The 20,905-nt window shown below is 41.8% G+C and overlaps 1 protein-coding gene across 2 annotated transcripts; it reads left to right on the forward strand.

Annotated features, from left to right (window-relative positions):
- The first annotated feature begins 932 nt into the window (after positions 1–932).
- Positions 933–20,748, forward strand: pak6 (p21 (RAC1) activated kinase 6). Of its 2 annotated transcripts, none has more exons than XM_030127288.1 (9): positions 933–1,390; positions 8,362–8,609; positions 10,667–11,329; positions 13,296–13,829; positions 15,062–15,195; positions 16,267–16,393; positions 16,479–16,604; positions 16,688–16,822; positions 19,242–20,748. In XM_030127288.1, the coding sequence occupies exons 2-9, from the start codon at positions 8,406–8,408 to the stop codon at positions 19,407–19,409; spliced, it is 2,091 nt and encodes a 696-aa protein (XP_029983148.1). In that variant the 5' UTR covers positions 933–1,390; positions 8,362–8,405; the 3' UTR covers positions 19,410–20,748. The 2 variants fall into 2 exon arrangements, with proteins under 2 accessions (XP_029983148.1, XP_029983149.1); XM_030127289.1 differs by lacking the exon at positions 933–1,390 and adding an exon at positions 5,691–5,913.
- The last annotated feature ends 157 nt before the right edge of the window (positions 20,749–20,905 follow it).

Genomic DNA, 20,905 nt, shown 5'->3' on the forward strand with positions numbered 1-20,905 from the left:
TTTTCACTTCCTGTCAGGAGGAACATCATTATTTAAGCATGTTACAGTGCCTCTGCAAGCATTTCTCATATCAAAACGGCATGTATTACATGTATGCCCCAAATCTGGTTGACTCCGTGAGCAATTTCTGCATGACTTGACCCTAATACATTTTCCTGCTTTGTGTCTGGTTTAAGCCGCTGTATAAATTATTCAGGAAATGATTGTGGTGAAAAGAGAGGGCAACGTTTCATTCAAGTAATGAGGATGCTGGTTATAAGACGGTTGTAACTTCAGTTGCTTGTGTCTCTATCCTGAAAGATTTTTGGGTCACAGAGAGTGGGCTCCAAAGAAACAGCAAGGATGAGGTTTGTACCCATTGCAGAAATACCCCCCCCCTTACACTCCTTGCTACCACAAACCCATGCCACCATCTGCCATCCCTGACCCCGTCATTCATTCCATGGATAATGCATATTAGTGAGCGGCAGCACACCACACTCTGTAATGCTACTCATGTTCTCATTCCAGCCACATTACATGTCAAGCAGACATTGGGAGAGGTAGAGGGCGGGCACATGGGTGAAAGGTATCCCAGGTGATGAGGTGCAGAGGAGCCCTCCTCTCCTTACAGTCACTGGAAACCGGCTTAAAACACACACACACATGCACGCACACACACACACACACACACACACACACACACGCATGCACACACACACTCTAAGGCACAGTTACATGCTGCTATCAATTCTGGGCTTTTGCAAAGACAACCCAATGAGGGAGTGGGAGGAGGCAGAGAAGGAGGGAAGTGATAAAGAGAGAGGAGGAGGAGGAGGAGGAGGAAGAGAGAAAGAGAGAGAGAGAGAGAGAGAGAGAGAGAGGGAGGTGGGAGGGAGGGATGTGTGTGAGATAGAGAGAGAAGACAGAGAGAGAGAGAGAGAGAGAGAGAGAAGAAGAGGGAGCAGGGGGGCTTGAAGGCGCTGGATGTATCCGTGATAGTCTCTCCTCCTGGATGCTGCCTTCTGTCTTCATGGCTTTGTCCCTCCTTTACACGGTCACCCTGTGTCCCCAGGAAAAGGCACCGGTACACGGACCAGCACTCAGCCACGGATCCTGGGATGAATCAGCCCCAACAAAGAGGCTTTGAGATGGATGTGTGTGCTTGCGCCTGGAGGGAGGAACGCATCAGGCTTTCCCAGGCAAGCGGCAGCCTGCAGTGTGCGCTTGCTTGAGAGCCAGCCCTCATCGTCGTGGTGTGTATGAGAGAGGGAGCGTGTATGTCTGTGTGTGAGTGTGTGTGCGAATGTGAGTGAGCGGTGGATAATACTGTATGTGAGTGTGTATGTGCGCACTCTCACTTCCAATCCTTCCTGGAGGAGAGAGGTTCTCCTCTTCACTGGACGGCAAGGTAAGGAGGATGACAGATTTTTTTTTTTTTTTTTTCAGTACTCTCTTTTATGATCTATTCCTCCAGAGCCCTGTTTCCTCTCTCCACAGCAGGGAGAGTGGGGTAAAGGGGGGGCTGGGGACGGTGGGAGGAAAAGAGGCTTAACGTCATTGATAAAGAGCAGCCTAGTGTGTGCTGTCGGTAGGCATTAGGAAGAGAAGAAGGTGGAGAGACTGAGCAGAATGCAGTGCATCCAGGTGTTGATGTGGGGGAGAAAAAGGAAGAAGGTTTGTGGATGCATTCACTGATGGACTGCATCTGAATAGAAGAGCATTCACCTTCTGCTCACCCTCCTTCTGAAATCCCCACATCCTCTTTTTCACTCTGCCTCCCGCTTCTGTCCTCAACCTCTATGTCAAGGAAAAGGATACAGCAATCCCTTAAATATTAAGCTCGTGTTTCTCAAGATGGATCACACTTGACAAACACTAACTGTGCCACTGCTAAAGGCACTGTGGACAGAGGCTTCCTGTTTTTATCACTGTGTGTTACAGTGTGTGTAGGCTGAGTTTGTCAGGTGATCATTCGGGTCCTACCAGTGCATGAGGATTCATTCTAGTGTATATCAGTAGATGATGCTGTGAGAAAACAGGCACCGGAGAGGAGACTGACATTTGACTTATTTACTTCATTTGTGAATATAATGGTTTGGAAACCTGTTGTACAAGAGCTTGCATAAACGTGGGAGGCAGTGTTTGAACTCTGCTCTGTTTGATACTGAGTTTGAAGATTACGAGAGAAGAAAACTGCTCATTTTTATTAAAAAAAAAAAAAAGGAAGTCTATAAAGTAGCTCCATCAGTTTCTCTGTTAGATGCTAAATCTCCAGTGGAAATCAATCCACAGCTAAGGTGTTTAAAAGAACTGTATAGATTTTAGTTTTTCTCCAATGCTTTCGCATCACCTTTGCAATTATTTGTATCGACGGCTTCACAACATTTGTGCACTTGCTACCAAAAAGTAACCATTTTCAGTCAGAGAAGGACTTCACTTGGTGTTGTCTATCCATGTCTCACACTAACCACCCATTAGGGATCTGTTCTGAGCCAAAAAGATGTGTTTATTTTGATGTGATGTTAAGATTGATAGGGTTGTTTGTTTTAAGGGGCATTCTTCCAGTTTGTGCCTGTAATTGTGAGTTTTGTAAGTTTGATGAGGATTTGTCTGAAGCCCTGCAAGTTTTCAACTGCCATGTGTTTGTGTCTCAGGTTACTCATTGATATTCAAGGAGAAGGAGGAGGGACAGGGGAGTGGAGGTGACAGAAAAGGTCTCTTTGGTGAATGCACACACACAGCTGGACATCTGCTGTCTTTTGAAGGCCGTCTCATGTCACCCCTTTTCCTTTTATGCACGCACAGACTCACAGTCCAACTTAAACTGGCAGTGGGTTCTTGTATTTGTACTGGGACGGTGACAGGAAGTGATAGTAAGCTCCCACACACAGCAGACATAGCAGGCAGGTGGAGGTGGTACATCATTGTCATATGCCCTGTTGTTTTCCTGATTGTTTTTCAGGAATGTTCATGTCATGTCCATGTCAGTTGAAGGAGGGGACAGCGTGCATTACCAGCTTAGCTTAGCCACTGACCGTGAGACGTCAAGCACTAAGGATTAAAACAGGCTCTGAGTCCAAATTAGGACAGCATGCCATGAGTCCCCTCACTGGGTTGAAACAGCACCCATGCTGGGTGACAGAGGAGGGCAGAAGAGTCGGCGCAGATTGATACCATGAAGGAATCTGAGGTTAAAAATGGTAGGTGCTTTGTGCCTGGGAGAGACATGCTGAGGCTTGGGCTTAAAAAATATAAATCAAAGCCTTCATGAGCTCATGCACGTACAGTAAAGCTTGCACTGGGGCTTGGCGCATCAATAAATTAGACCCAAGAGAGAAGATTTGGGCACATACCATTGGTCCAGGCTGATCACACGTCTCTATCAGCGCAGCGTCAGATTGTTCAAAGCACTTGTGAGAGCCAAGAGGATCTTTAATTAAACTGAGTGTTGGTCAGTGCTGCATTCTCCTTACTCTCCTGACTCTGTGTCTTTAATATACATACATTTACACTGCATGGACAATAGTCTCTGAGTTAGTACTGTGTTTTCTAGTGATGTGTCAACATCAGCAGAACATTCTGTAAAACCCCCAGGACACCAGACGTGTTGCTTTTACAATGCCATTATGTTAAGGTGTTTGGAGTAGATAGACACTATAGCTTTTACTGCGCATTAATGTCCACCTTCCATGCCACAGGGGCTGAGCAAACTAGTTTTCTTGTGCATTTTGTTGTCCTGGAGAATCAGTGCCAATATATCAGGTGACAGAATGATGTATGGTCTCTGTGATGCAAGTGTCCTGTCTTCAAATCCTTTTTACTGTGGCTTGTTTTGCTAGAAACAAAGCTACCCAAGATGATAGAGAAAGGTGGTTATATCTTCAGAAGGGAACATTGTAGATGCTAAATTTAGCAAAAACACACGTTAAACATTAATTGTGAGGACACTGACGGCTCCCATCCAGCATGTTTTTATTCTTTTCTTTTTCGTCTAGTCTTTCTTCCCTCCTCCTTTCTCTTTCATCTTCTCCATTTCTTTTTCTGCCACTACATCTGAATGTCTCGACTCTTCTATCCCCCCCCCCATTTCCTTCTCCTCCTGTCTTGACCTCTCTTTTCTTGTTTCCTCCTATCAATATTAGCTCAGGACTAATGTGCACTGCTGCACGGATGTCTGCCCTTGAAGAACTGACAGCCCACATTGTTGGGCATGGACATCATATTTTACCATACAGTACACTTCCAATCCTCAGGCCTTTTTCGTACTCAGCCAGAGCATGAGAGAATAACAGACAAGCTTTGATTGTTTACTTTCTCAGAATGGCACTGCTGTGTGTCTTAGGACTGTTTCTGACATACACTACTTCTTGGAGAAGCCTGAGTGAAAACTTGCACATGATGCATCGCAGCGAGTGATGTGACATTTAAAATAGCCCAAGAGATGTCATTGTCAGCGAACTCTCAGTGAATATGGGTCATCCTGGCTTAATCTGCAGTTTTATAGACTGAACTGTAATTGAAGGATATGGATATAAATGGCTATTTATATGTAGTACTAGCCTCTGACAATGCGAATGTGCACATCTGATCTTTAACTTCTTTTTGTACTGGCTTTTCATAACATTTTACACTCAATTACTTCATACGTTCACTTTGCTTACCCTTGGGTATGTTTTACACAGTATCATGAATGGACATTTTTAAACAAGACACAGATTCATCAAGAACTAAGAAAGTTGAAACAGTAGAACTCTAGAAAGTTGGGTGGAGCTTTTATCAGGATAAAACTGATCAGTAACTAAGTAAGTTGAAATTCTTTAGAAAAAAAAACTGACACTAGATCATCTTCACTGACACTTTTCTTTAAATATCTTTTAAATATTTAAAGAAAAATAGAAGATCCACACAATTCTCCAGTGTTCCTGTATTTCCAGCATTTTGTTGTGCATGATGTATTAGACCACTAACATGAAATATGCATGGAAGCAGTGTGTTATTCCATGTCATTGAATGCAGCTCATTACATCACTTGTCATCTCCTATTGACAATCCCTTCATGTCTACAGAGGTGACTTCAAAGAGAAAGCGGACATCAACTTAAATCATAAACATGGCTTTTCTACTGTCCAGTCACGTCCAGCAATTGTGTACCTTTTCCATGCCTTCAGATGGCGTGTGTGTGTGTATGGGTATGTGTGTTCTTTACAAAGGAAGACCAAGACCCCCCTTCCTCCCCTCGAGAGGCAGTCTCATTACACTCAAAGGGCAAAACGGTCATCATAATGAAGCTGATAGAAGAGCAGTCTCCAAACCCTCACCACTGCACTGCAGAGTCCAAAAACAGCAGTTAAGACCTTGATGCTATCTATGCCAGTGTGAAATAGACGTATCCCCTCCTCTGTAAATCAGTATAGCTGGATTATGCTTATAGATGCACTGACAAACACAGAGGATTACCTCATCTCAATTGTCTCCCACCCTCACCTCACTATTTGACATGAATCCTGTACAAAATAAACACGTGTCTGGTGCTAAAGAGGGGGAGAAATGATGTGTCCTAAAATTAGATCAGCGGAGGGCTGAACACCATACTAATCCAGCAAGCACAGTCACCTGCGCACTCACTATATTTCTGCATGCATGCCAACAAAAAAGATAGAGCAGAAATCAGGGCAAATAGAAAAAAAAATCATTCAACACAGCTCGGAGCACTAGCATCGAGCAAATCCAATATCTCTCTTATCTCTCGATCCCCTCCCACTCATCCACAAGTCCTGCTTGGGGTGATTTGAACATGAGAGGAAGACGAGCAGGCCCTCTCGGCTTCTGTCATGTTGTCTGTGGGAAACATATGGATTGCCTGGTTGCGTTTCTGCATGGCATGAGAGGCTCGGCTGCTCTGCCAGGTGAAGAAGCTCCATCCAGTTGGGGGTAAGGCTTTGATTGGATCTCCATTGGTTTGAGGCTAGAGTGGGGGTGTAACGCTGCAACTAAATAGCAACTATCTGCAGAAGATGTATTTGCAGCTTGATCTGAATTTGCATAGAACTTCAAACCATTTCTGCATGAGAGATTTAATTGCATTTGAATGTCATTGATTCAAGTTTTCCTTCTGTGTGTGTTTGTGAAGATGGAAATACCCCATGTAGCATAATTTCAGAGTGACCTCATCCTCTTTGGCTGTTGATGTCCCTGACAGCTGCTGGCTGAGTTTTTGCCTCAGCACTTTGATAGATTCAAGACAAGCCACTGAGGCATAGGGTCAAATCCCTGCAGTTTAGAGAGATGTGACCAGAAAGCGTGATTATGCACTGTGCAAGTTCAGCGCTGTGCATAAGTATTATACGATGGGCTTAGAAATCAATAGCATATTGTTATCAAGACAGTCATAAGCTTGGCAGAGTTGGAGAGGTCAATATAATGCCAGTTGCATGTGATTAAAGCTTGTTAATCAATAATTGCATCAACTTTTCAAGTCAACTTGCCTAGATATGAATCAACAAAGTGTGTCTCTGTGTATTTTTACATGCTGCTAATATCACAGTGGTGAGTTTAAATTTTCCACAGCCTCTAGATGGGAACAGTGGTTGAGAATGAATAATGAATACAGTCCTGTTCTCTGCTGCTTTGAACTGATGAAGCTTGATAAAGTACCACACAAAGCAGCTGTCCTATTTGTGTTGGTATCACCCCATTATTGCCGGCAGTGGAGGACTGTAGCAGTTTGCATTTCACTCATGAGTAAATATTGATTGATCTGCTTGTAAAGGATACATGAGCGCTATGTGTAAATATTTGTTCAGGCAATTCCAACATCTGCAGGCAGAGCAGCCATCGGAGCTTTCTATGCAGTGCAATGGAAGACGTTTAAAAAAGTACCACAACTGTTTTTTTTTTTTGTTTTTTTTTAAGCTTTTCTGTATCTTCAGAAAGGAAACTAGTTCTCCTTCTCTTTAATATATAAGGTCTGACTATGGTATTGCCCCCAACTCATTTCTCCCCCACCTCCTGAGAGCCCTCACACCATAATGTCCCTGTCAGATAGAATTAAAGCCCTTCTCAGCACCACATTATGTACATAAGGAGAGCACAGAGTGATGCGCTTATGCAACACTTAGCATATTAGCCTTGTGATTGAATTATCCTTGGAGGGGTGACATGTCTCTCAGAGCTGTATTTCTTCTCTGCCTCCTTATAATGAAGCAGGTCTGGCTGATGTGACCACTGGACCTGACCTCTTTTTACCCTCCGGTGTTGCGTTGGGGCGAGTGGCGTGGTTAGTCACCGATACAGCTCATAACAGGCGTCGTCGTGTCGATTAGAGCCGTGCTGGTCTGAGGGCGGAGGTGGAGAGAGGAGAGGCTGCCAGTGTGATCGCCTGCTGAGCTGCGGACGACTGCAAAACTAATTTCCTCAACTCCCACCATTTCACAGTGCATGATGGGAGATTGTATCTGATCTTGCAGGGCACCTTGTAGGCCTCTGCCACATACATCAGGGAATTTCTGTCTTATTTTGTACTCTAAATTCAACAAAAATGGAACATCTATGTTGTGAATAGCAGCTGGGATGTCCTTCATACTGTGAGCAACATGAAGTAGCATTAATACTAATGATAGGACTTAAATATGAGCGATTATCTCACAGTACAGCTGTGCAGCTGAGGAAATGAGATGTAATGTATTTAATTATTTCCCTGCACTTGAATGGAAAATAAAGCTTAACATATAGCAAACTGGAGTCAGTGGCTCGCCAAATGTAGGACCATCCATCCAAGGATTAAGTGGTTACCCTCTCTGCAATCAAGGACACACAAGCTACTAATTAGGATAGGATATATAAGGGTTATAAAGGGGTTATGAGGGATAGCATGCCATAGTATTTGTGTTTGTATATACATGCGTGCATAACAGTATGTTTGTGCTTGTGTGTTGTGTTTCTGCTGCTAATGCACTCAAAGCCTGTGGGCGCTGGCCAGGCCGGCCGCATGCTCATCAGTGAAAGGGCACAGAGAATGAATAAGCCTTAATTGACCAGATATCCTTCATTACACATGTGACTACAAATCCATCCACTCTCATTGGGGCTGTTTTCAGAGGCACAAGCTTGAGACAGCCAGGAAATTCAGCGTGGGTATACACACATCCCTGTCATGGAACATGTTTTAGATGAGCTATTTCAATGCTTCCTCCTATGTGGAAAGATTATGTGCTGGTAGTTTAAATTTGAATACAGCCAGCTAGAGAGTAGAGCATGCAGAAGTGTGGTTAGATATTGGCACTAAAAGATAGATTTGCCAAACAAATTTTAAGATTGCTGTCTTTAATTTTGGATGTTTATTTAATGCTGAATACATGTTTTGTTTTGTTTTTTCTGCAGGGGCATTTTGAACCGGACAAGCTGCCGCCCTTGTGGACCTGAGGATGTTTCGCAAAAAGAAAAAGAAGAGGCCTGAGATATCAGCGCCGAAGAACTTTGAGCATCGTGTCCACACTTCATTTGACGCCAAGAGAGGATGCTTTGTGGGCCTGCCAACACAATGGCAAAGCCTGATAGAGAACCTCCGCAGGCCCAGACCAATGGTGGACCCCTCCAGGATCACAGAGGTGGAGCTGAGGCCAAAGAAGGTACAGCACAAATCACTCTCAAGTCTATTGCTCTCTATGGGCTCAAATTAGGGCCATAACATTCTATATTTGTGAAGTGAGCAGCTGTGGCTCAGGAGGTAGAGCGAGTCGTCCAATAACCGAAGGGTTGGCGATTCGAATCCCGCTTTGTCCTAGTCATGTGCACTTGTGTCCTTGGGCAAGACATTTCACCCTCCTTGCCTCCAGTGCTGCTACTCACACTGGTGTATGAATGCATATGAATGTTTGGTGGTCGGAGGGACCGGAGTCACGAATTGGTAGCCACGCTTCCCTCAGCCTGCCCCAGGGCATCTGTGGCTACATATGTAGTTTACCACCACCAGAGTATGAATGTGTGAGTAAATGAATAATGGATCCCCTGTATGTGCTTTGAGTATGCGTTCATAGAAAAGTGCTATATAAATCTAATCGATTATTATTATTTTTAAGTAGTGTTAAGAAAGGATTCCAGAGTATGTAGCTGAAAGTAAACATTTGTAAAAGATAGAAATGGCTTGAAAAAAACTTTTCACAATGGCACACTGTGAAAACTGAAATTGTTTTTGCAAAGAGAGCAGAACATTTTCTCAGAGCTTAAAGTTCCACAAGTGTCACAATTACAAAATCTGACTGGTGAACTACATGAATCTGATTGGACTGTGGAAATCTAAAGCAGATGTCGGCACCAAAAAACTCTGGAATTATTTGTGAAAGTTACTTCTTGAGTTTGTTTTCTTTGGACCCATCAGACGGATCCATTAAAGAATAGTACACCATTCCATTTGGCCCAATCACAATATTTACCTACCACAATGAGGTGTTCTAAAATTATACTTCTAATTTTTGACAGACTGATGTGTAAAAAAAAAAAAAAGCAGCTTGTTGTATTTATTTGTACTGTGGAAGTGTGATTCAGTTTGCTGTCTCAGAAAATGCCATAATCCTGGCATGACAACTCGGAAGGCACACTCCCCTTCCCATCTTTTTGCTTTCTTATCTATCATGGGGCTAGGCTAATGACCCTGCTGTGTACACTGACTGTACAATGTTGAATACTCGGAGGGCCGCAAGATTTATTACTCCACGTAGGCAATTAATAACAGTCCACAGAGCCTTCCCACAGATGTCAAGCAGAAGGGATAAAAAGTGCAGGTACAGCAGAGGAAATGCCAGTGAGTGATAAAGCCTGCAAGTCTCATGATTTCTTCGCTTCATGGAGCATACTGTCGAAGCTGTTTATGGCTCACCTTCTAAAAAAAGCAGAGAAAACAACAATTTTATTGCCGCTCTGATGTGATTGGTGCTGTGCAGTATGATAACCATCATGTCAGCATTTAGATCAGATTTATGGCTTTAATAGCATCAAGATGAGATTGGTTTTATCACATGACGCTTGCGAGGGAATACACAAACAAAACAACTATATAATACATGAGGAGATTTCAAGTGATTGCTAATAGAAGAAAGAGAAAATTCAGTTTGACACATAAATCAAATCAGTTTTTACAATGTCCTTTTTACCTGCTGTTCTCACCTTCCTGAGAGCTGCTAGGTTAGATGTCATCTGACCCTGACCCCCTGTGTAGATGTAATAGCACTGAAATGGAGAAACAAGAGAGGCTGTTGACTGACCGTGAACTGAATCTGACTCTACCGTGAGACTGACTAATGAGCCACACACACTATTCTGGCAAGACATCCTACGTTTGGCTGATCATTTTCTCTCAGGGCAAATTTAGGCCCTTTACTTTTGCATGTTTGCTATTTAGATATGTGTAATCGTTGAATTTTGCAACACTGGCACAGTTGCAGAGGCTTTGTCTTTGTAATGTATCTCTTGAAATATTTGCTCAGTATATTTGTCAGCGTATTGTCAGAGTTAGCCACTGGGGACATGATTTAAGTCACTGTCTTTGTAGAATGACAAAGATGTCCTTTACAGATTCTCAAGTCTAAATTCAACATGCCTCTGAGCAATAATTATATCACCCTCATTATTCCAGTGTTAGTAATCTTTCGATAACACTTCCGTAATGCTTCTATTATGCCTCTTTCAGACCATTGTGCGTGGAAGCATGATTGGTCATGGGGACTACATCGCAGCCATGATCAATGATATGAGCCGACTGTCTGTTACCAGCTCCAACTCTTTGAGGAAGAGCAGCCCCTCAGCCAGGAAAAGGGCCCAGTCTCTGGGAAGACTTGGGGAAGTGAACGAGGGAGACACATACCAGTACGAGGGTCTGACTCAGGATGATGAAGATGATGAGGATGCAGCTCAGGATGAGTGGAAGGAAAGAGCCAGGAACATCCACAGTGAGACCAACACCCCTTACTTGGGCATGAAGAAGAGCATCACCCTGCAGCCCAATGGTATCTTACCAAAGGCCAAGTCAACCTATGAAGTGAGCATCAGCTCCCTGGAGGGACCTTCACAACCGGCTCAGACTCAGAACGTCCACATGCCGAGCCATGCAGCTTATATGAGTGGTGAGGTGGGCAGTCCTCAGGAGAGAGTGATATGGAAGAGAGATTTCCAGCTGCCCAGGGGAATGCCACCGACTCAGAGACCTATAGCATGTTTCTACAGCCCAGCTATGACTGTTCAGCAGCCCATTGGAGATCAAGGGACTGCCAGCACGGAGCTCCGGCCCAATGTGCCCATGTACATGCACCCACAGAACAGCCCGGGACGGCCGTTCTCATCCTACGACCTGAAAGTAAGCCTCAATGTGTAGCAGAGTCATCACACCTTCAACAGTTATTTTAGCTGTTATTTATTTTTGTGATCAAGTCTTTTTGTCTGGTTTTCTGTGTCAGATTACAAATGCAGAAGTACAGTACTTTTATGTTTATTTCAAGAAACTGACTAGCTTTACTTTTATTTTGTTTTTTAGCGTTAGTTGTTGTAACATCTATAGAGGCTAAAAGGAAAAGGTAGGAAAAAGATTAAAGCTTAATGCTTACTAACCCATAAAGACCCAAATGTCCACCAATGACCAAAAGCATCTTCTGATCTATAATGTTTAATAACTGTAAACCACAAATCCTATCAATACATGTAAATAATTGGTGTAAAATACAGTTTGTCGTCTTTTCATGGTCATCAGATATGACCCATTTGGACGTTCAGAGGCTCCATAGTGAACATGGAAACACTGTCATATTCTACAATGTTGATTCACCAGTAAAACCCATAGAATTTGATCAATAACAGTGGATGGAAATGCTTGGTTTATGATCAGTTAATGATATATTTGACTGGAAAAAGTAACTTTTCTGCAGTTTTCTCTGCTTTTGATACAACAACCCTCAACTTTAATCTGAACTTTCATAAACATCTTCATGATCAGTAAATTAAATATAGGAAAATACTTGATTTATATTGATAAAAAATGAAATACAGAGGATAATACAGGGTGGGGAAGCAAAATTTACAATGAACATTTAGTTGTTTTTTCTCAGCAGGCACTACGTCAATTGTTTTGAAACCAAACATATACTGATGTCATAATCATACCTAACACTATTATCCATACCTTTTCAGAAACTTTTGCCCATATGAGTAATCAGGAAAGCAAACGTCAAAGAGTGTGTGATTTGCTGAATGCACTCGTCACACCAAAGGAGATTTCAAAAATAGTTGGAGTGTCCATAAAGACTGTTTATAATGTAAAGAAGAGAACGACTATGAGCAAAACTATTACGAGAAAGTCTGGAAGATACTATTAAAGAAGAATGGGAGAAGTTGTCACCCGAATATTTGAGGAACACTTGCGCAAGTTTCAGGAAGCGTGTGAAGGCAGTTATTGAGAAAGAAGGACACATAGAATAAAAACATTTTCTATTATGTAAATTTTCTTGTGGCAAATAAATTCTCATGACTTTCAGTAAACTAATTGGTCATACACTGTCTTTCAATCCCTGCCTCAAAATATTGTAAATTTTGCTTCCCCACCCTGTATTATAAATAAATGGTGATAAATCACTTAAGAAATGCTAGGTATAGGGAAAATTTCATTTGGGAATTGATATAAAAGTAGCCCTGGGTCTTCATGGGTTAAAGGTCCCATATTAAGTCAGTCTTTTAGTCATATTGTTCATTCTAGTTTTATACTGTATAATTCACAAAATATTTACAAAAATCTGTTTTTCACAGTTAGTCTTTATCAGTTTTTCTTTTGCTACCTAAAATAAACCTGAAGGGCATGTGTGTTTGCACATCTTTAGACCTACAAAGTGCTCTCACAATACATTATTCATAGAGTTCACAATATATGCATATTTCTGCTAATGTTATGTACATGTTATTACTCAGTGTGTTTTTACAAGATTTCTGACTGATGAAGCTACCCAAGTAGTATATTTAATAACTTTACACTATGGGTAATTAAAGTCCTGGGGATTCTATTTCATTTAATTCCAGTGCAGAAATATGAAATGAAGGTTTATAGAGCCAGTGGGGTTATATAAGTTGAGAGACGGTGTTTTTCTAAGAGCTCCAGCGGTCGTTTGGATCCCTATAGCAACAGTCTTCACATGGGTCATATAAGGTGAAGTGTTTGCTCTGAGAGTGAACTACTTGATTTACATTCAGTTTTAAAGCAGGTCCTGATCCCTAGGCTGGCAGCCAACTGACTTCAGTACTCTCTCTATGTTCCTCCCCCCGTTTCTCTTATCATGCAGGCGGAGTCGGCAGTGAGGTACCACTCCAGCTTCCTGCCCACTGGCACCAGCAGTCCACTTGTGGGTGGCATCAGACCCCAGCGGACTGTGCGCTCCTCAGCGAGCTACACCCTAGGCTTGTCTCCCAACATGGGACTGAGGCCTAATGGACCTGACCCTTTCCTAAGACACTCTGGATGCCCCAATCCCCCCTACCCCCGTCAGGACAGCCCTTCTCAACCTCGACCCTCTCCCACAGGCTCCCTAGCTACTAGTCCCCCAGGAACCTGCTCCCCTGCTTTTAGACCCCCACAGCACCCTTCACCCAGGCCCCCTCCAGACCCACCCAAGGTAACACATGAACAGTTTAAGGCTGCCCTGCAGATGGTGGTAGACAAGGGTGACCCACGATCTTACCTGGAGAACTTTGTAAAAATTGGGGAGGGGTCAACAGGTGTGGTGTGCATCGCCACAGAAAAGCACAGCGGCAGACAGGTGGCGGTGAAGATGATGGACCTGCGGCGGCAGCAGAGGAGAGAGCTGCTTTTTAATGAGGTACGGAATCCAAAAAATATTCTCCAAAAACAAACAGTCAGTTACATAAATATACACACACCAACTGCTCAGTAACAGAGAGATCAGGAGGTCTGTGATTTAATATAGTGATGCAGTATGTGTACCTCCAGGGGCTACTTCTGCAATTGCCTGGAGGTACTTAAAAGGAGATTTGCTAAAAAATATAATACCAATAAAGATACATATTTAAGAAGGCAAACTAGGAACGATGTCGGCTAACATGACTCAGCAGACAGCCTTTTATAACACCACACATCGCAAGACTTGGAATTTTACATCAGATTAATATAACTGTCCTTTTTAATTTTATGCCACTTTGATAATATCAGACTTACAACTGTTTATACCTTATGAAGAAAAAGACACATTCACTGACGTAGAACATTGTAACACACTTTTTATGCTTTGTACAGAAAAACTGGAAAGGGCAGTTTTGGCATAAATAGCTTCAGTATACATAGAATTTACTGATACTGAAAATAAGGTGAAAAATAGTGATGAAAAGTCACTTTTCTGTTAGTTTCATCCAGTTATTTTTATACAGATGAATGGAGACAATTATCATGATTGTGGAAAAAATAATGCTTTGTATGCCAAGCTAAATCTACAAATTAAATGCTAAAATAGATAAACTAATAGACTGTTCTGTGTAAGTGCAAGCGTAAGCTAATGTGGATAATGAAATAGATACATTTATGAAACTGTCGGTGGTACTATTTGATTTGTGTGAAAAATATTGTAACAATATATGCTATTGCATCATTATTGTTTTTTATTTATTTTACAGTCCCTACAAACAGAGTTTAACACCAGATTTGAAAGGTTTGGAAACATAGGCTCAATATTCACTGCTTAGGATATGATTTTATAAATAAAAATGAGTTTGCTTGTTGAAAACAGAACTACTCGTCCTGTGAGAATAGCTGGAGGAAGCTGTATCAAGTCTGACATAATGTGATCAGGATCATCTGGGTTTGGGCTTCAAGACTTTTATAGAAAGCCTGTTTTAGAGTTTAAAAGCCAGCACCGCATACCTGTCTGGAATCTCTAAAGGAGGACATAGGTGGGGTTTGAGGAAATCCCTGGCTGTGCTGTATCAAGTCTGATGCTTTGTCAGGGTCTTGCAAGTCTTTAAGAACCCCCATTGGCATTGTATTACTTGACTCAGGCTTGTAGAAATGTGTTTTCAAGCCGAATGTTTTCTGCTGCAGGTGGTAATCATGAGGGACTATCAGCACAGGAACGTGGTGGAGATGTTTAAGTCAGCCTTGGTGGAGGAGGAGCTGTGGGTTATCATGGAGTACCTGCAGGGTGGAGCACTGACCAACATTGTGTCTGAAACCAGGTACAAACACCGCTGAACAACAGTCTTCCTCGTCCCTCTTCAGGAAGCTGCAGTTGCTGCAGTGTGCCTGGTTATGAGATCATCTTTTATAACTAAATCATCCACAAGGGGGTAGTGTGGTATCAACCAGTGAGTGAGCGCTGTCCATCCCAGCAGCACAAAGACATCATTCAGTCATCTTCCTCACTCCAAGCCTGCAGCTGTTCTGTGGACAACAATAATAATTCAATAACATAATCAAATTTGTACATGTTTAGATGCCATATGGAAAGTCAATTTTGGGTAAAAAAATTGGATTTCCTGATCCTGTCACAGTGTTCAATACAGCATGCATCAAAAATAAAAACATACCGACTGAGAAAGGGCAGTAAAATTCTGCTGGGTGTTTTAGGTTGGAGCTGTCAATGTATTTATATTATTAACAGATGGCTGGCTCATTCACTATAGGACAAACCAGAGGTCAGATCACTTGACACAAAGGGATGAAAACGTTTCTCTCAAGCCAGATGAAATATAAAATGAGCCAGCTGTCACGGCAACTGCTTCTCAAAGCCTTATCTGAAAGGTATATTGACATTACAATTGGAGAAAAATAAAAGATGAATATCTTTTGTTGCTTTCATGACTGCTCATTTGTATCAAAGAATAGAGTTAATTGGATTACATTTAATTGAATGTAGTTGATCTTATTTGCTTCTACAGCTATACAGTATACTTTTTATGTTATTTATCTCTGTGCTGATAAGAATCATGTGTGGGCAAGTTACCTTGTTTTCCATTGGGTATCTGACCTTCCATGTTGTTTGAAAATGGCCAGTTCTGTACCTGCTCGCATTTCTTTACATTGCAAAAATTGACATGTTTTATTAGGCATTGGGTTATGTGGGAGTTGTTGTTTTGAATCTTGTAGTCTTTATCACTGCCCTCAATGTGTAGTGATTCATATATTTCGACTTTCTGAGTTGCCGACTGTCATGGTTCGTAATGGAAAAGTATGCCTGCCAAATGCTGAAATGTTAATGAAAAAATCTGTGTATGTGTGTTTACACTCGTGTGTGTGTTGTCCTGCAGGCTGAGTGAAGAGCAGATTGCCACAGTGTGTGAAGCTGTTCTGCAAGCCCTGGCCTATCTCCATTCACAGGGAGTCATCCACAGAGACATCAAGAGTGACTCTATACTACTCACATTAGACGGAAGAGTACGATATGTTATTATTTTTCTGTAGTTTCTTTCTCTTTTTTCCTTCTTCTCACATATTAAAGTATTTCTCCTCTTCCCCACAGGTCAAGCTTTCAGACTTTGGCTTCTGTGCTCAGATTAGTAAGGACATCCCTAAAAGGAAGTCTCTTGTCGGGACTCCCTATTGGATGGCTCCGGAGGTCATTTCCAAGTCACCATATGGCACTGAGGTAAGGAGACTGAATGACAGTGGTGATCTCTGCAGCACTACATGCAAAATCTGTTGGATAATTTTCCCTGTGTGATACTCCAGGTGGATGTTTGGTCTATGGGTATCATGGTGGTAGAGATGGTGGATGGAGAGCCCCCGTACTTCAGTGAAACCCCTGTAGCAGCTATGAAGAGACTGAGGGATGAACCGGCTCCTACTGTACGAAATATCAGTCAGGTATGTGAACAGAAACAAACAGCAGACCAAGACATTGTATGTTATATATATTATATTATACACTGTCCAGCCTAAAAAGTCACAACCTGAACTTAACTAAGCTTATAGGTAAAGTCCTTCAGCAGTGATTCATATGCTTTAACTGCAACAAATTCTTTAACCCTAACTGGTGCAGTGAGTAGCTTTTCATTCATCAGTTTGTTAAGAGCATAAAGATTTTACTGTGTTTCAGTGGAAAATGTCATGTGGTTCGATGAGTCCAGATTGACCCTATTCCAGAGTAATGGGTGCATCAGGGTTAGAGGAGTGACAGATGAAGTGATTACCCATCATGCCTAGTGCCTACAGTACAACAACCCTCTGATCTGGGGGCGCTTCAGTTAGTCTTGTCTAAGTTTAACAAAGTTACGTATCCAAAAATTAAGGTCAGCCGACTACCTGAATGTACTAAAGGACCATGTTTTTTTCTTTAATGATGACACAGGCAAATTCTAAGATGACAATACTAGGCTCAAATTGTGAAAGAGTGGTTCAGGGAGCGTGAGACATCATTTACACCACAGAATGGTCACCACAGAATACAAACCTGGGAATCTTAAGGAAGTGCAGTAATTCAGTTTTCCCATCTCCTATACAGGGTGTTTCAAAAAAAAAGTATACACTCAGAAAAATGCCTAAAAAATGAAAATTTCATAAGTTTCAGAAAATATCTATATGGTTATTGATAGACCAAGGTCTCATGCTTTCATTACCACAATGGCAGGTATAAGCCGTTCCACGTGAGTGAGCACGGTCCTTGCACTTTATTGGGATAGAAAATGGCTTGTGCACAGATATGAGAGGGATAAAACAAGATCAGACACCACAATTGGAAAGCTTAGGCAGGTGCTTTAATGCTGTGTAATTTACAAGAAAATTCAGTTAACCCTTTGTCTTCCAGAAGCCTCCAAACTTTGCACCCAGGTTGAGCCATCCAGGCATGACTACGTAAATTTCTCGGAAGCTACGAAGCACTGTTTACATTTGTCAGACCACAGTCCATTTTAGGCCTGTGGAGAGCTAAGGGCAAATTGAAATGGACTGTGGCTGTGTCTTCTTTGACAAATCAATGAACCATGGCCTGCATTCTTTGGCATGGACTACGATCAGAACCAGACGTGCAAGGACTTGCTGTTTGAGTGAAGGAAGGCACAGCCTGGGTGCAAAGTTTGGAGGCTTCTGGAAGACAAAGGGTTAACTGAATTTTTTTGTAAATTACACAGCATTAAAGCACCTGCCTAAGCTTTCCAATTGTGGTGTCTGATCTTGTTTTAACCCTCTCATATCTGTGCGCAAGCCATTTTCTATCCCAATTAAGTACAAGGACCATGCTCACTCACGTGGTATGGCTGATACCTGCCATTGTGGTAATGAAAGCATGAGACCTTGGTCTATCAATAACCGTATAGATATTTTCTGAAACTAATGGAACTTTCATTTTTTAGGCATTTTTCTGAGTGTATACTTGTTTTTGAAACACCCTGTATAGGATCATAGTGAAATATTCATTCGACTGGATGGAAATAAATGTTATGGCAGTTATTGTACCATTTATTGTACCCTTGCATGGCTTAAATGATGTGATTGCATCCCATAATCAAGACTAAAAGTTGTTCAACAAAGAATCAGAATCAGCTTTTTATTGGCCGAGAACGTGAACACATACAAGGAATTTGGGTTCGGTTTTTATATTGCTCACGACATACAGTTTCGACATGAACCCAGACAACATGTGGACCTAGAGACAATATAGACAAACAGTCCACTGGAGACAAAGACAGCAATGAGTGGAGATTTACAGTGGATTTACAATGTGATGTGTACAGAGTGCAAATTGGAGTTTTATACAGTGAGTGGGTCCGGTCTGTTAAAAATATATGTATATGTATATATTATTTACAGTGGGATTTACATTGTAGTATGTACAGAAAATGCAAATTGAAGTATTTATACAGTGAGTGGATATGTACAGGGCTGCATGTGTGACTTTTTTTTTTGGGCTGGGCAGTGTATCACCTGTAAAGTACATACATGACCTGAATGTGTGAAGTGTGTTTAGATAATCATGCATTGTGACTGGCACTGTATAAATAAAACTGATTTGAATTAAATAAGACAGTGTTCTTTGTAAACTCCGCTACTTCCTGTTTCAAAGCGTATTGTGTAGTATTTGTCATGAGCTTGACTTCATTTGAAAGGAAACATCTTTTTTTCCTCTGTTAAATATGAGGCTTAAAATAACCCAAACTCTATAAATTTATATGTGGATTAAATGTAATCCTACCCCTTATGCAGACCACTAGTGACCTGATTGTCAAAAGTAATTTTTCAACTGTTTCAAATTGACCAAAGTAGTAAAGCCATATTTCGTGTGGTTCAGATCTCCCCAGTTTTAAAAGACTTCCTGGACCGTATGCTGACTCGGGACCCCCTAGAGCGGGCCAGCGCCACTGACCTGCTGGAGCACCCCTTCCTGCTGCAGAGTGGCTCACCTCAGTGCCTGGTCCCGCTGGTGGAGCAGTATCGCAAACGCATGTCCCGCTGCTGACCCTGAGGGGCTTCCTATCCCCAAAACCACCTTCAGTCCGACCTCTCCAGGGCCTGGACGAGGACCAGAATCGGGGTCCAACTCCTCTCGCACTCAAGCCAATGGCCGATCAGCTCCAGGGAAGCAGCCCAAGACAGAAAGCTGCTGCTGCCAGAGTGATGGTGGCAGGAGTTTGATTAACAGACGGCGCATGGTCTCGGGCATGAGCGAAGCACTTTAGGAGTGAGTTAAAGGCAGCATGCAGTTCTTCACCTCTCAACTCGGTTTGATCCAAATATTGATTAGTGTCCTGTAACATTCAGTGGGATTCAACACTCCACAACATGGTGCATATCAGCTGATAGCAAAAATCTATATTCCACGTAACTATGTATTGAACATGTGCTACTCTAAAGATCCTTTATAGTGTTCATAGTGGGCATTATTGCTAGCCGTGTAAAGCTTATAAAGCTGGTGTTAAGCTCAAAACACAGTAGCTCATTGTGACATTAAGGAAGGAAAAAGTTACCTCTGCACACTCACACTCTATGTTGTGAAAACTGGACTACAAAAACTGACAGTAGACTTTTTGCATGGACAAATGGAGGCACACCTGGCCTGATGTGAATGCTTGAATATGTACCAAACTGGGATGTGAAAGACAATTCTCCTTTATTAGCATAATAAATGGGTAGATGAAAGCCCAGCTGCTACTATTGGGCTATTGGAAAATCACCAGTACAATATCTCTCTTTTTCATATTTATTCTTTATTTCCAAAAGGTGTTGTGCGTTGTTTGTATGATGTGAATTTGCAAATAAGGTTTCATTATAAAGTATGGACTTGAAGCAGAAGCGGACAAATGAATAATGTAAATAAAAACAGTGGATATTAGGTCCTTATACCTGCTGATACACTGCAGTAAATTATATGAAATTTTACTTTTCTTTACTGAAATGTGAGTGTGTAGATGTATGTGTGTGCATGTGTGAGCGTGTGTATGTGTGCGAGTCTGGGTGTGTGTATGTGGTGACATCTCAGTGTTTGCTTCTGATACAACCCTCTTTGTATTGTGACAGACTTTTTAAAAACCACAAGATGTGTGTGCTGCTCCTCAAGATGTGTGTGACTGTATTTGCATTTGTTTGCCTAGATAAAGCACACAGGCCTGGCATGTGATGCTGCAGGATGTTCGCCTGCTGAAAACACTTTGCACATAGTCTTTGTATTCTGACACGGATACATGTTGACATGTTTCATGTATTTCTATTTCTGTGTGGATCATTCATGAAAAAGAGAATTACACATTATTTTAATTTTGTATAAATTAATAAATGATGCATATTGAATCTCTGCTGAACACAGATGATTTTATATTACTTTGTTTTTCTGGTTCTGCCTTTTTTTTCCCCCCTCATTGACACTACACATATAAATACAAATTGAATAAGCTTGTGTTTTTAAGTGTTTATTTGGTATTCAACATGTATCATACAGTGCACAGTCACTGAATGTCT

Source organism: Sphaeramia orbicularis, chromosome 22, assembly GCF_902148855.1.
Source record: "Sphaeramia orbicularis chromosome 22, fSphaOr1.1, whole genome shotgun sequence".
NCBI classification, from domain to species: domain Eukaryota; kingdom Metazoa; phylum Chordata; class Actinopteri; order Kurtiformes; family Apogonidae; genus Sphaeramia; species Sphaeramia orbicularis.

What these genes read in the sequence shown, in the direction of transcription:
- pak6 (XM_030127288.1), top strand. Translation starts at nt 8,406, where the DNA reads ATGTTTCGCAAAAAGAAAAAGAAGAGGCCTGAGATATCAGCGCCGAAG. An exon ending in TCTCATCCTACGACCTGAAA is followed by an intron (nt 11,330 to 13,295) that starts GTAAGCCTCAAT and finishes CTTATCATGCAG; the next exon opens with GCGGAGTCGGCAGTGAGGTA. An exon ending in TACTCACATTAGACGGAAGA is followed by an intron (nt 16,394 to 16,478) that starts GTACGATATGTT and finishes TCTTCCCCACAG; the next exon opens with GTCAAGCTTTCAGACTTTGG.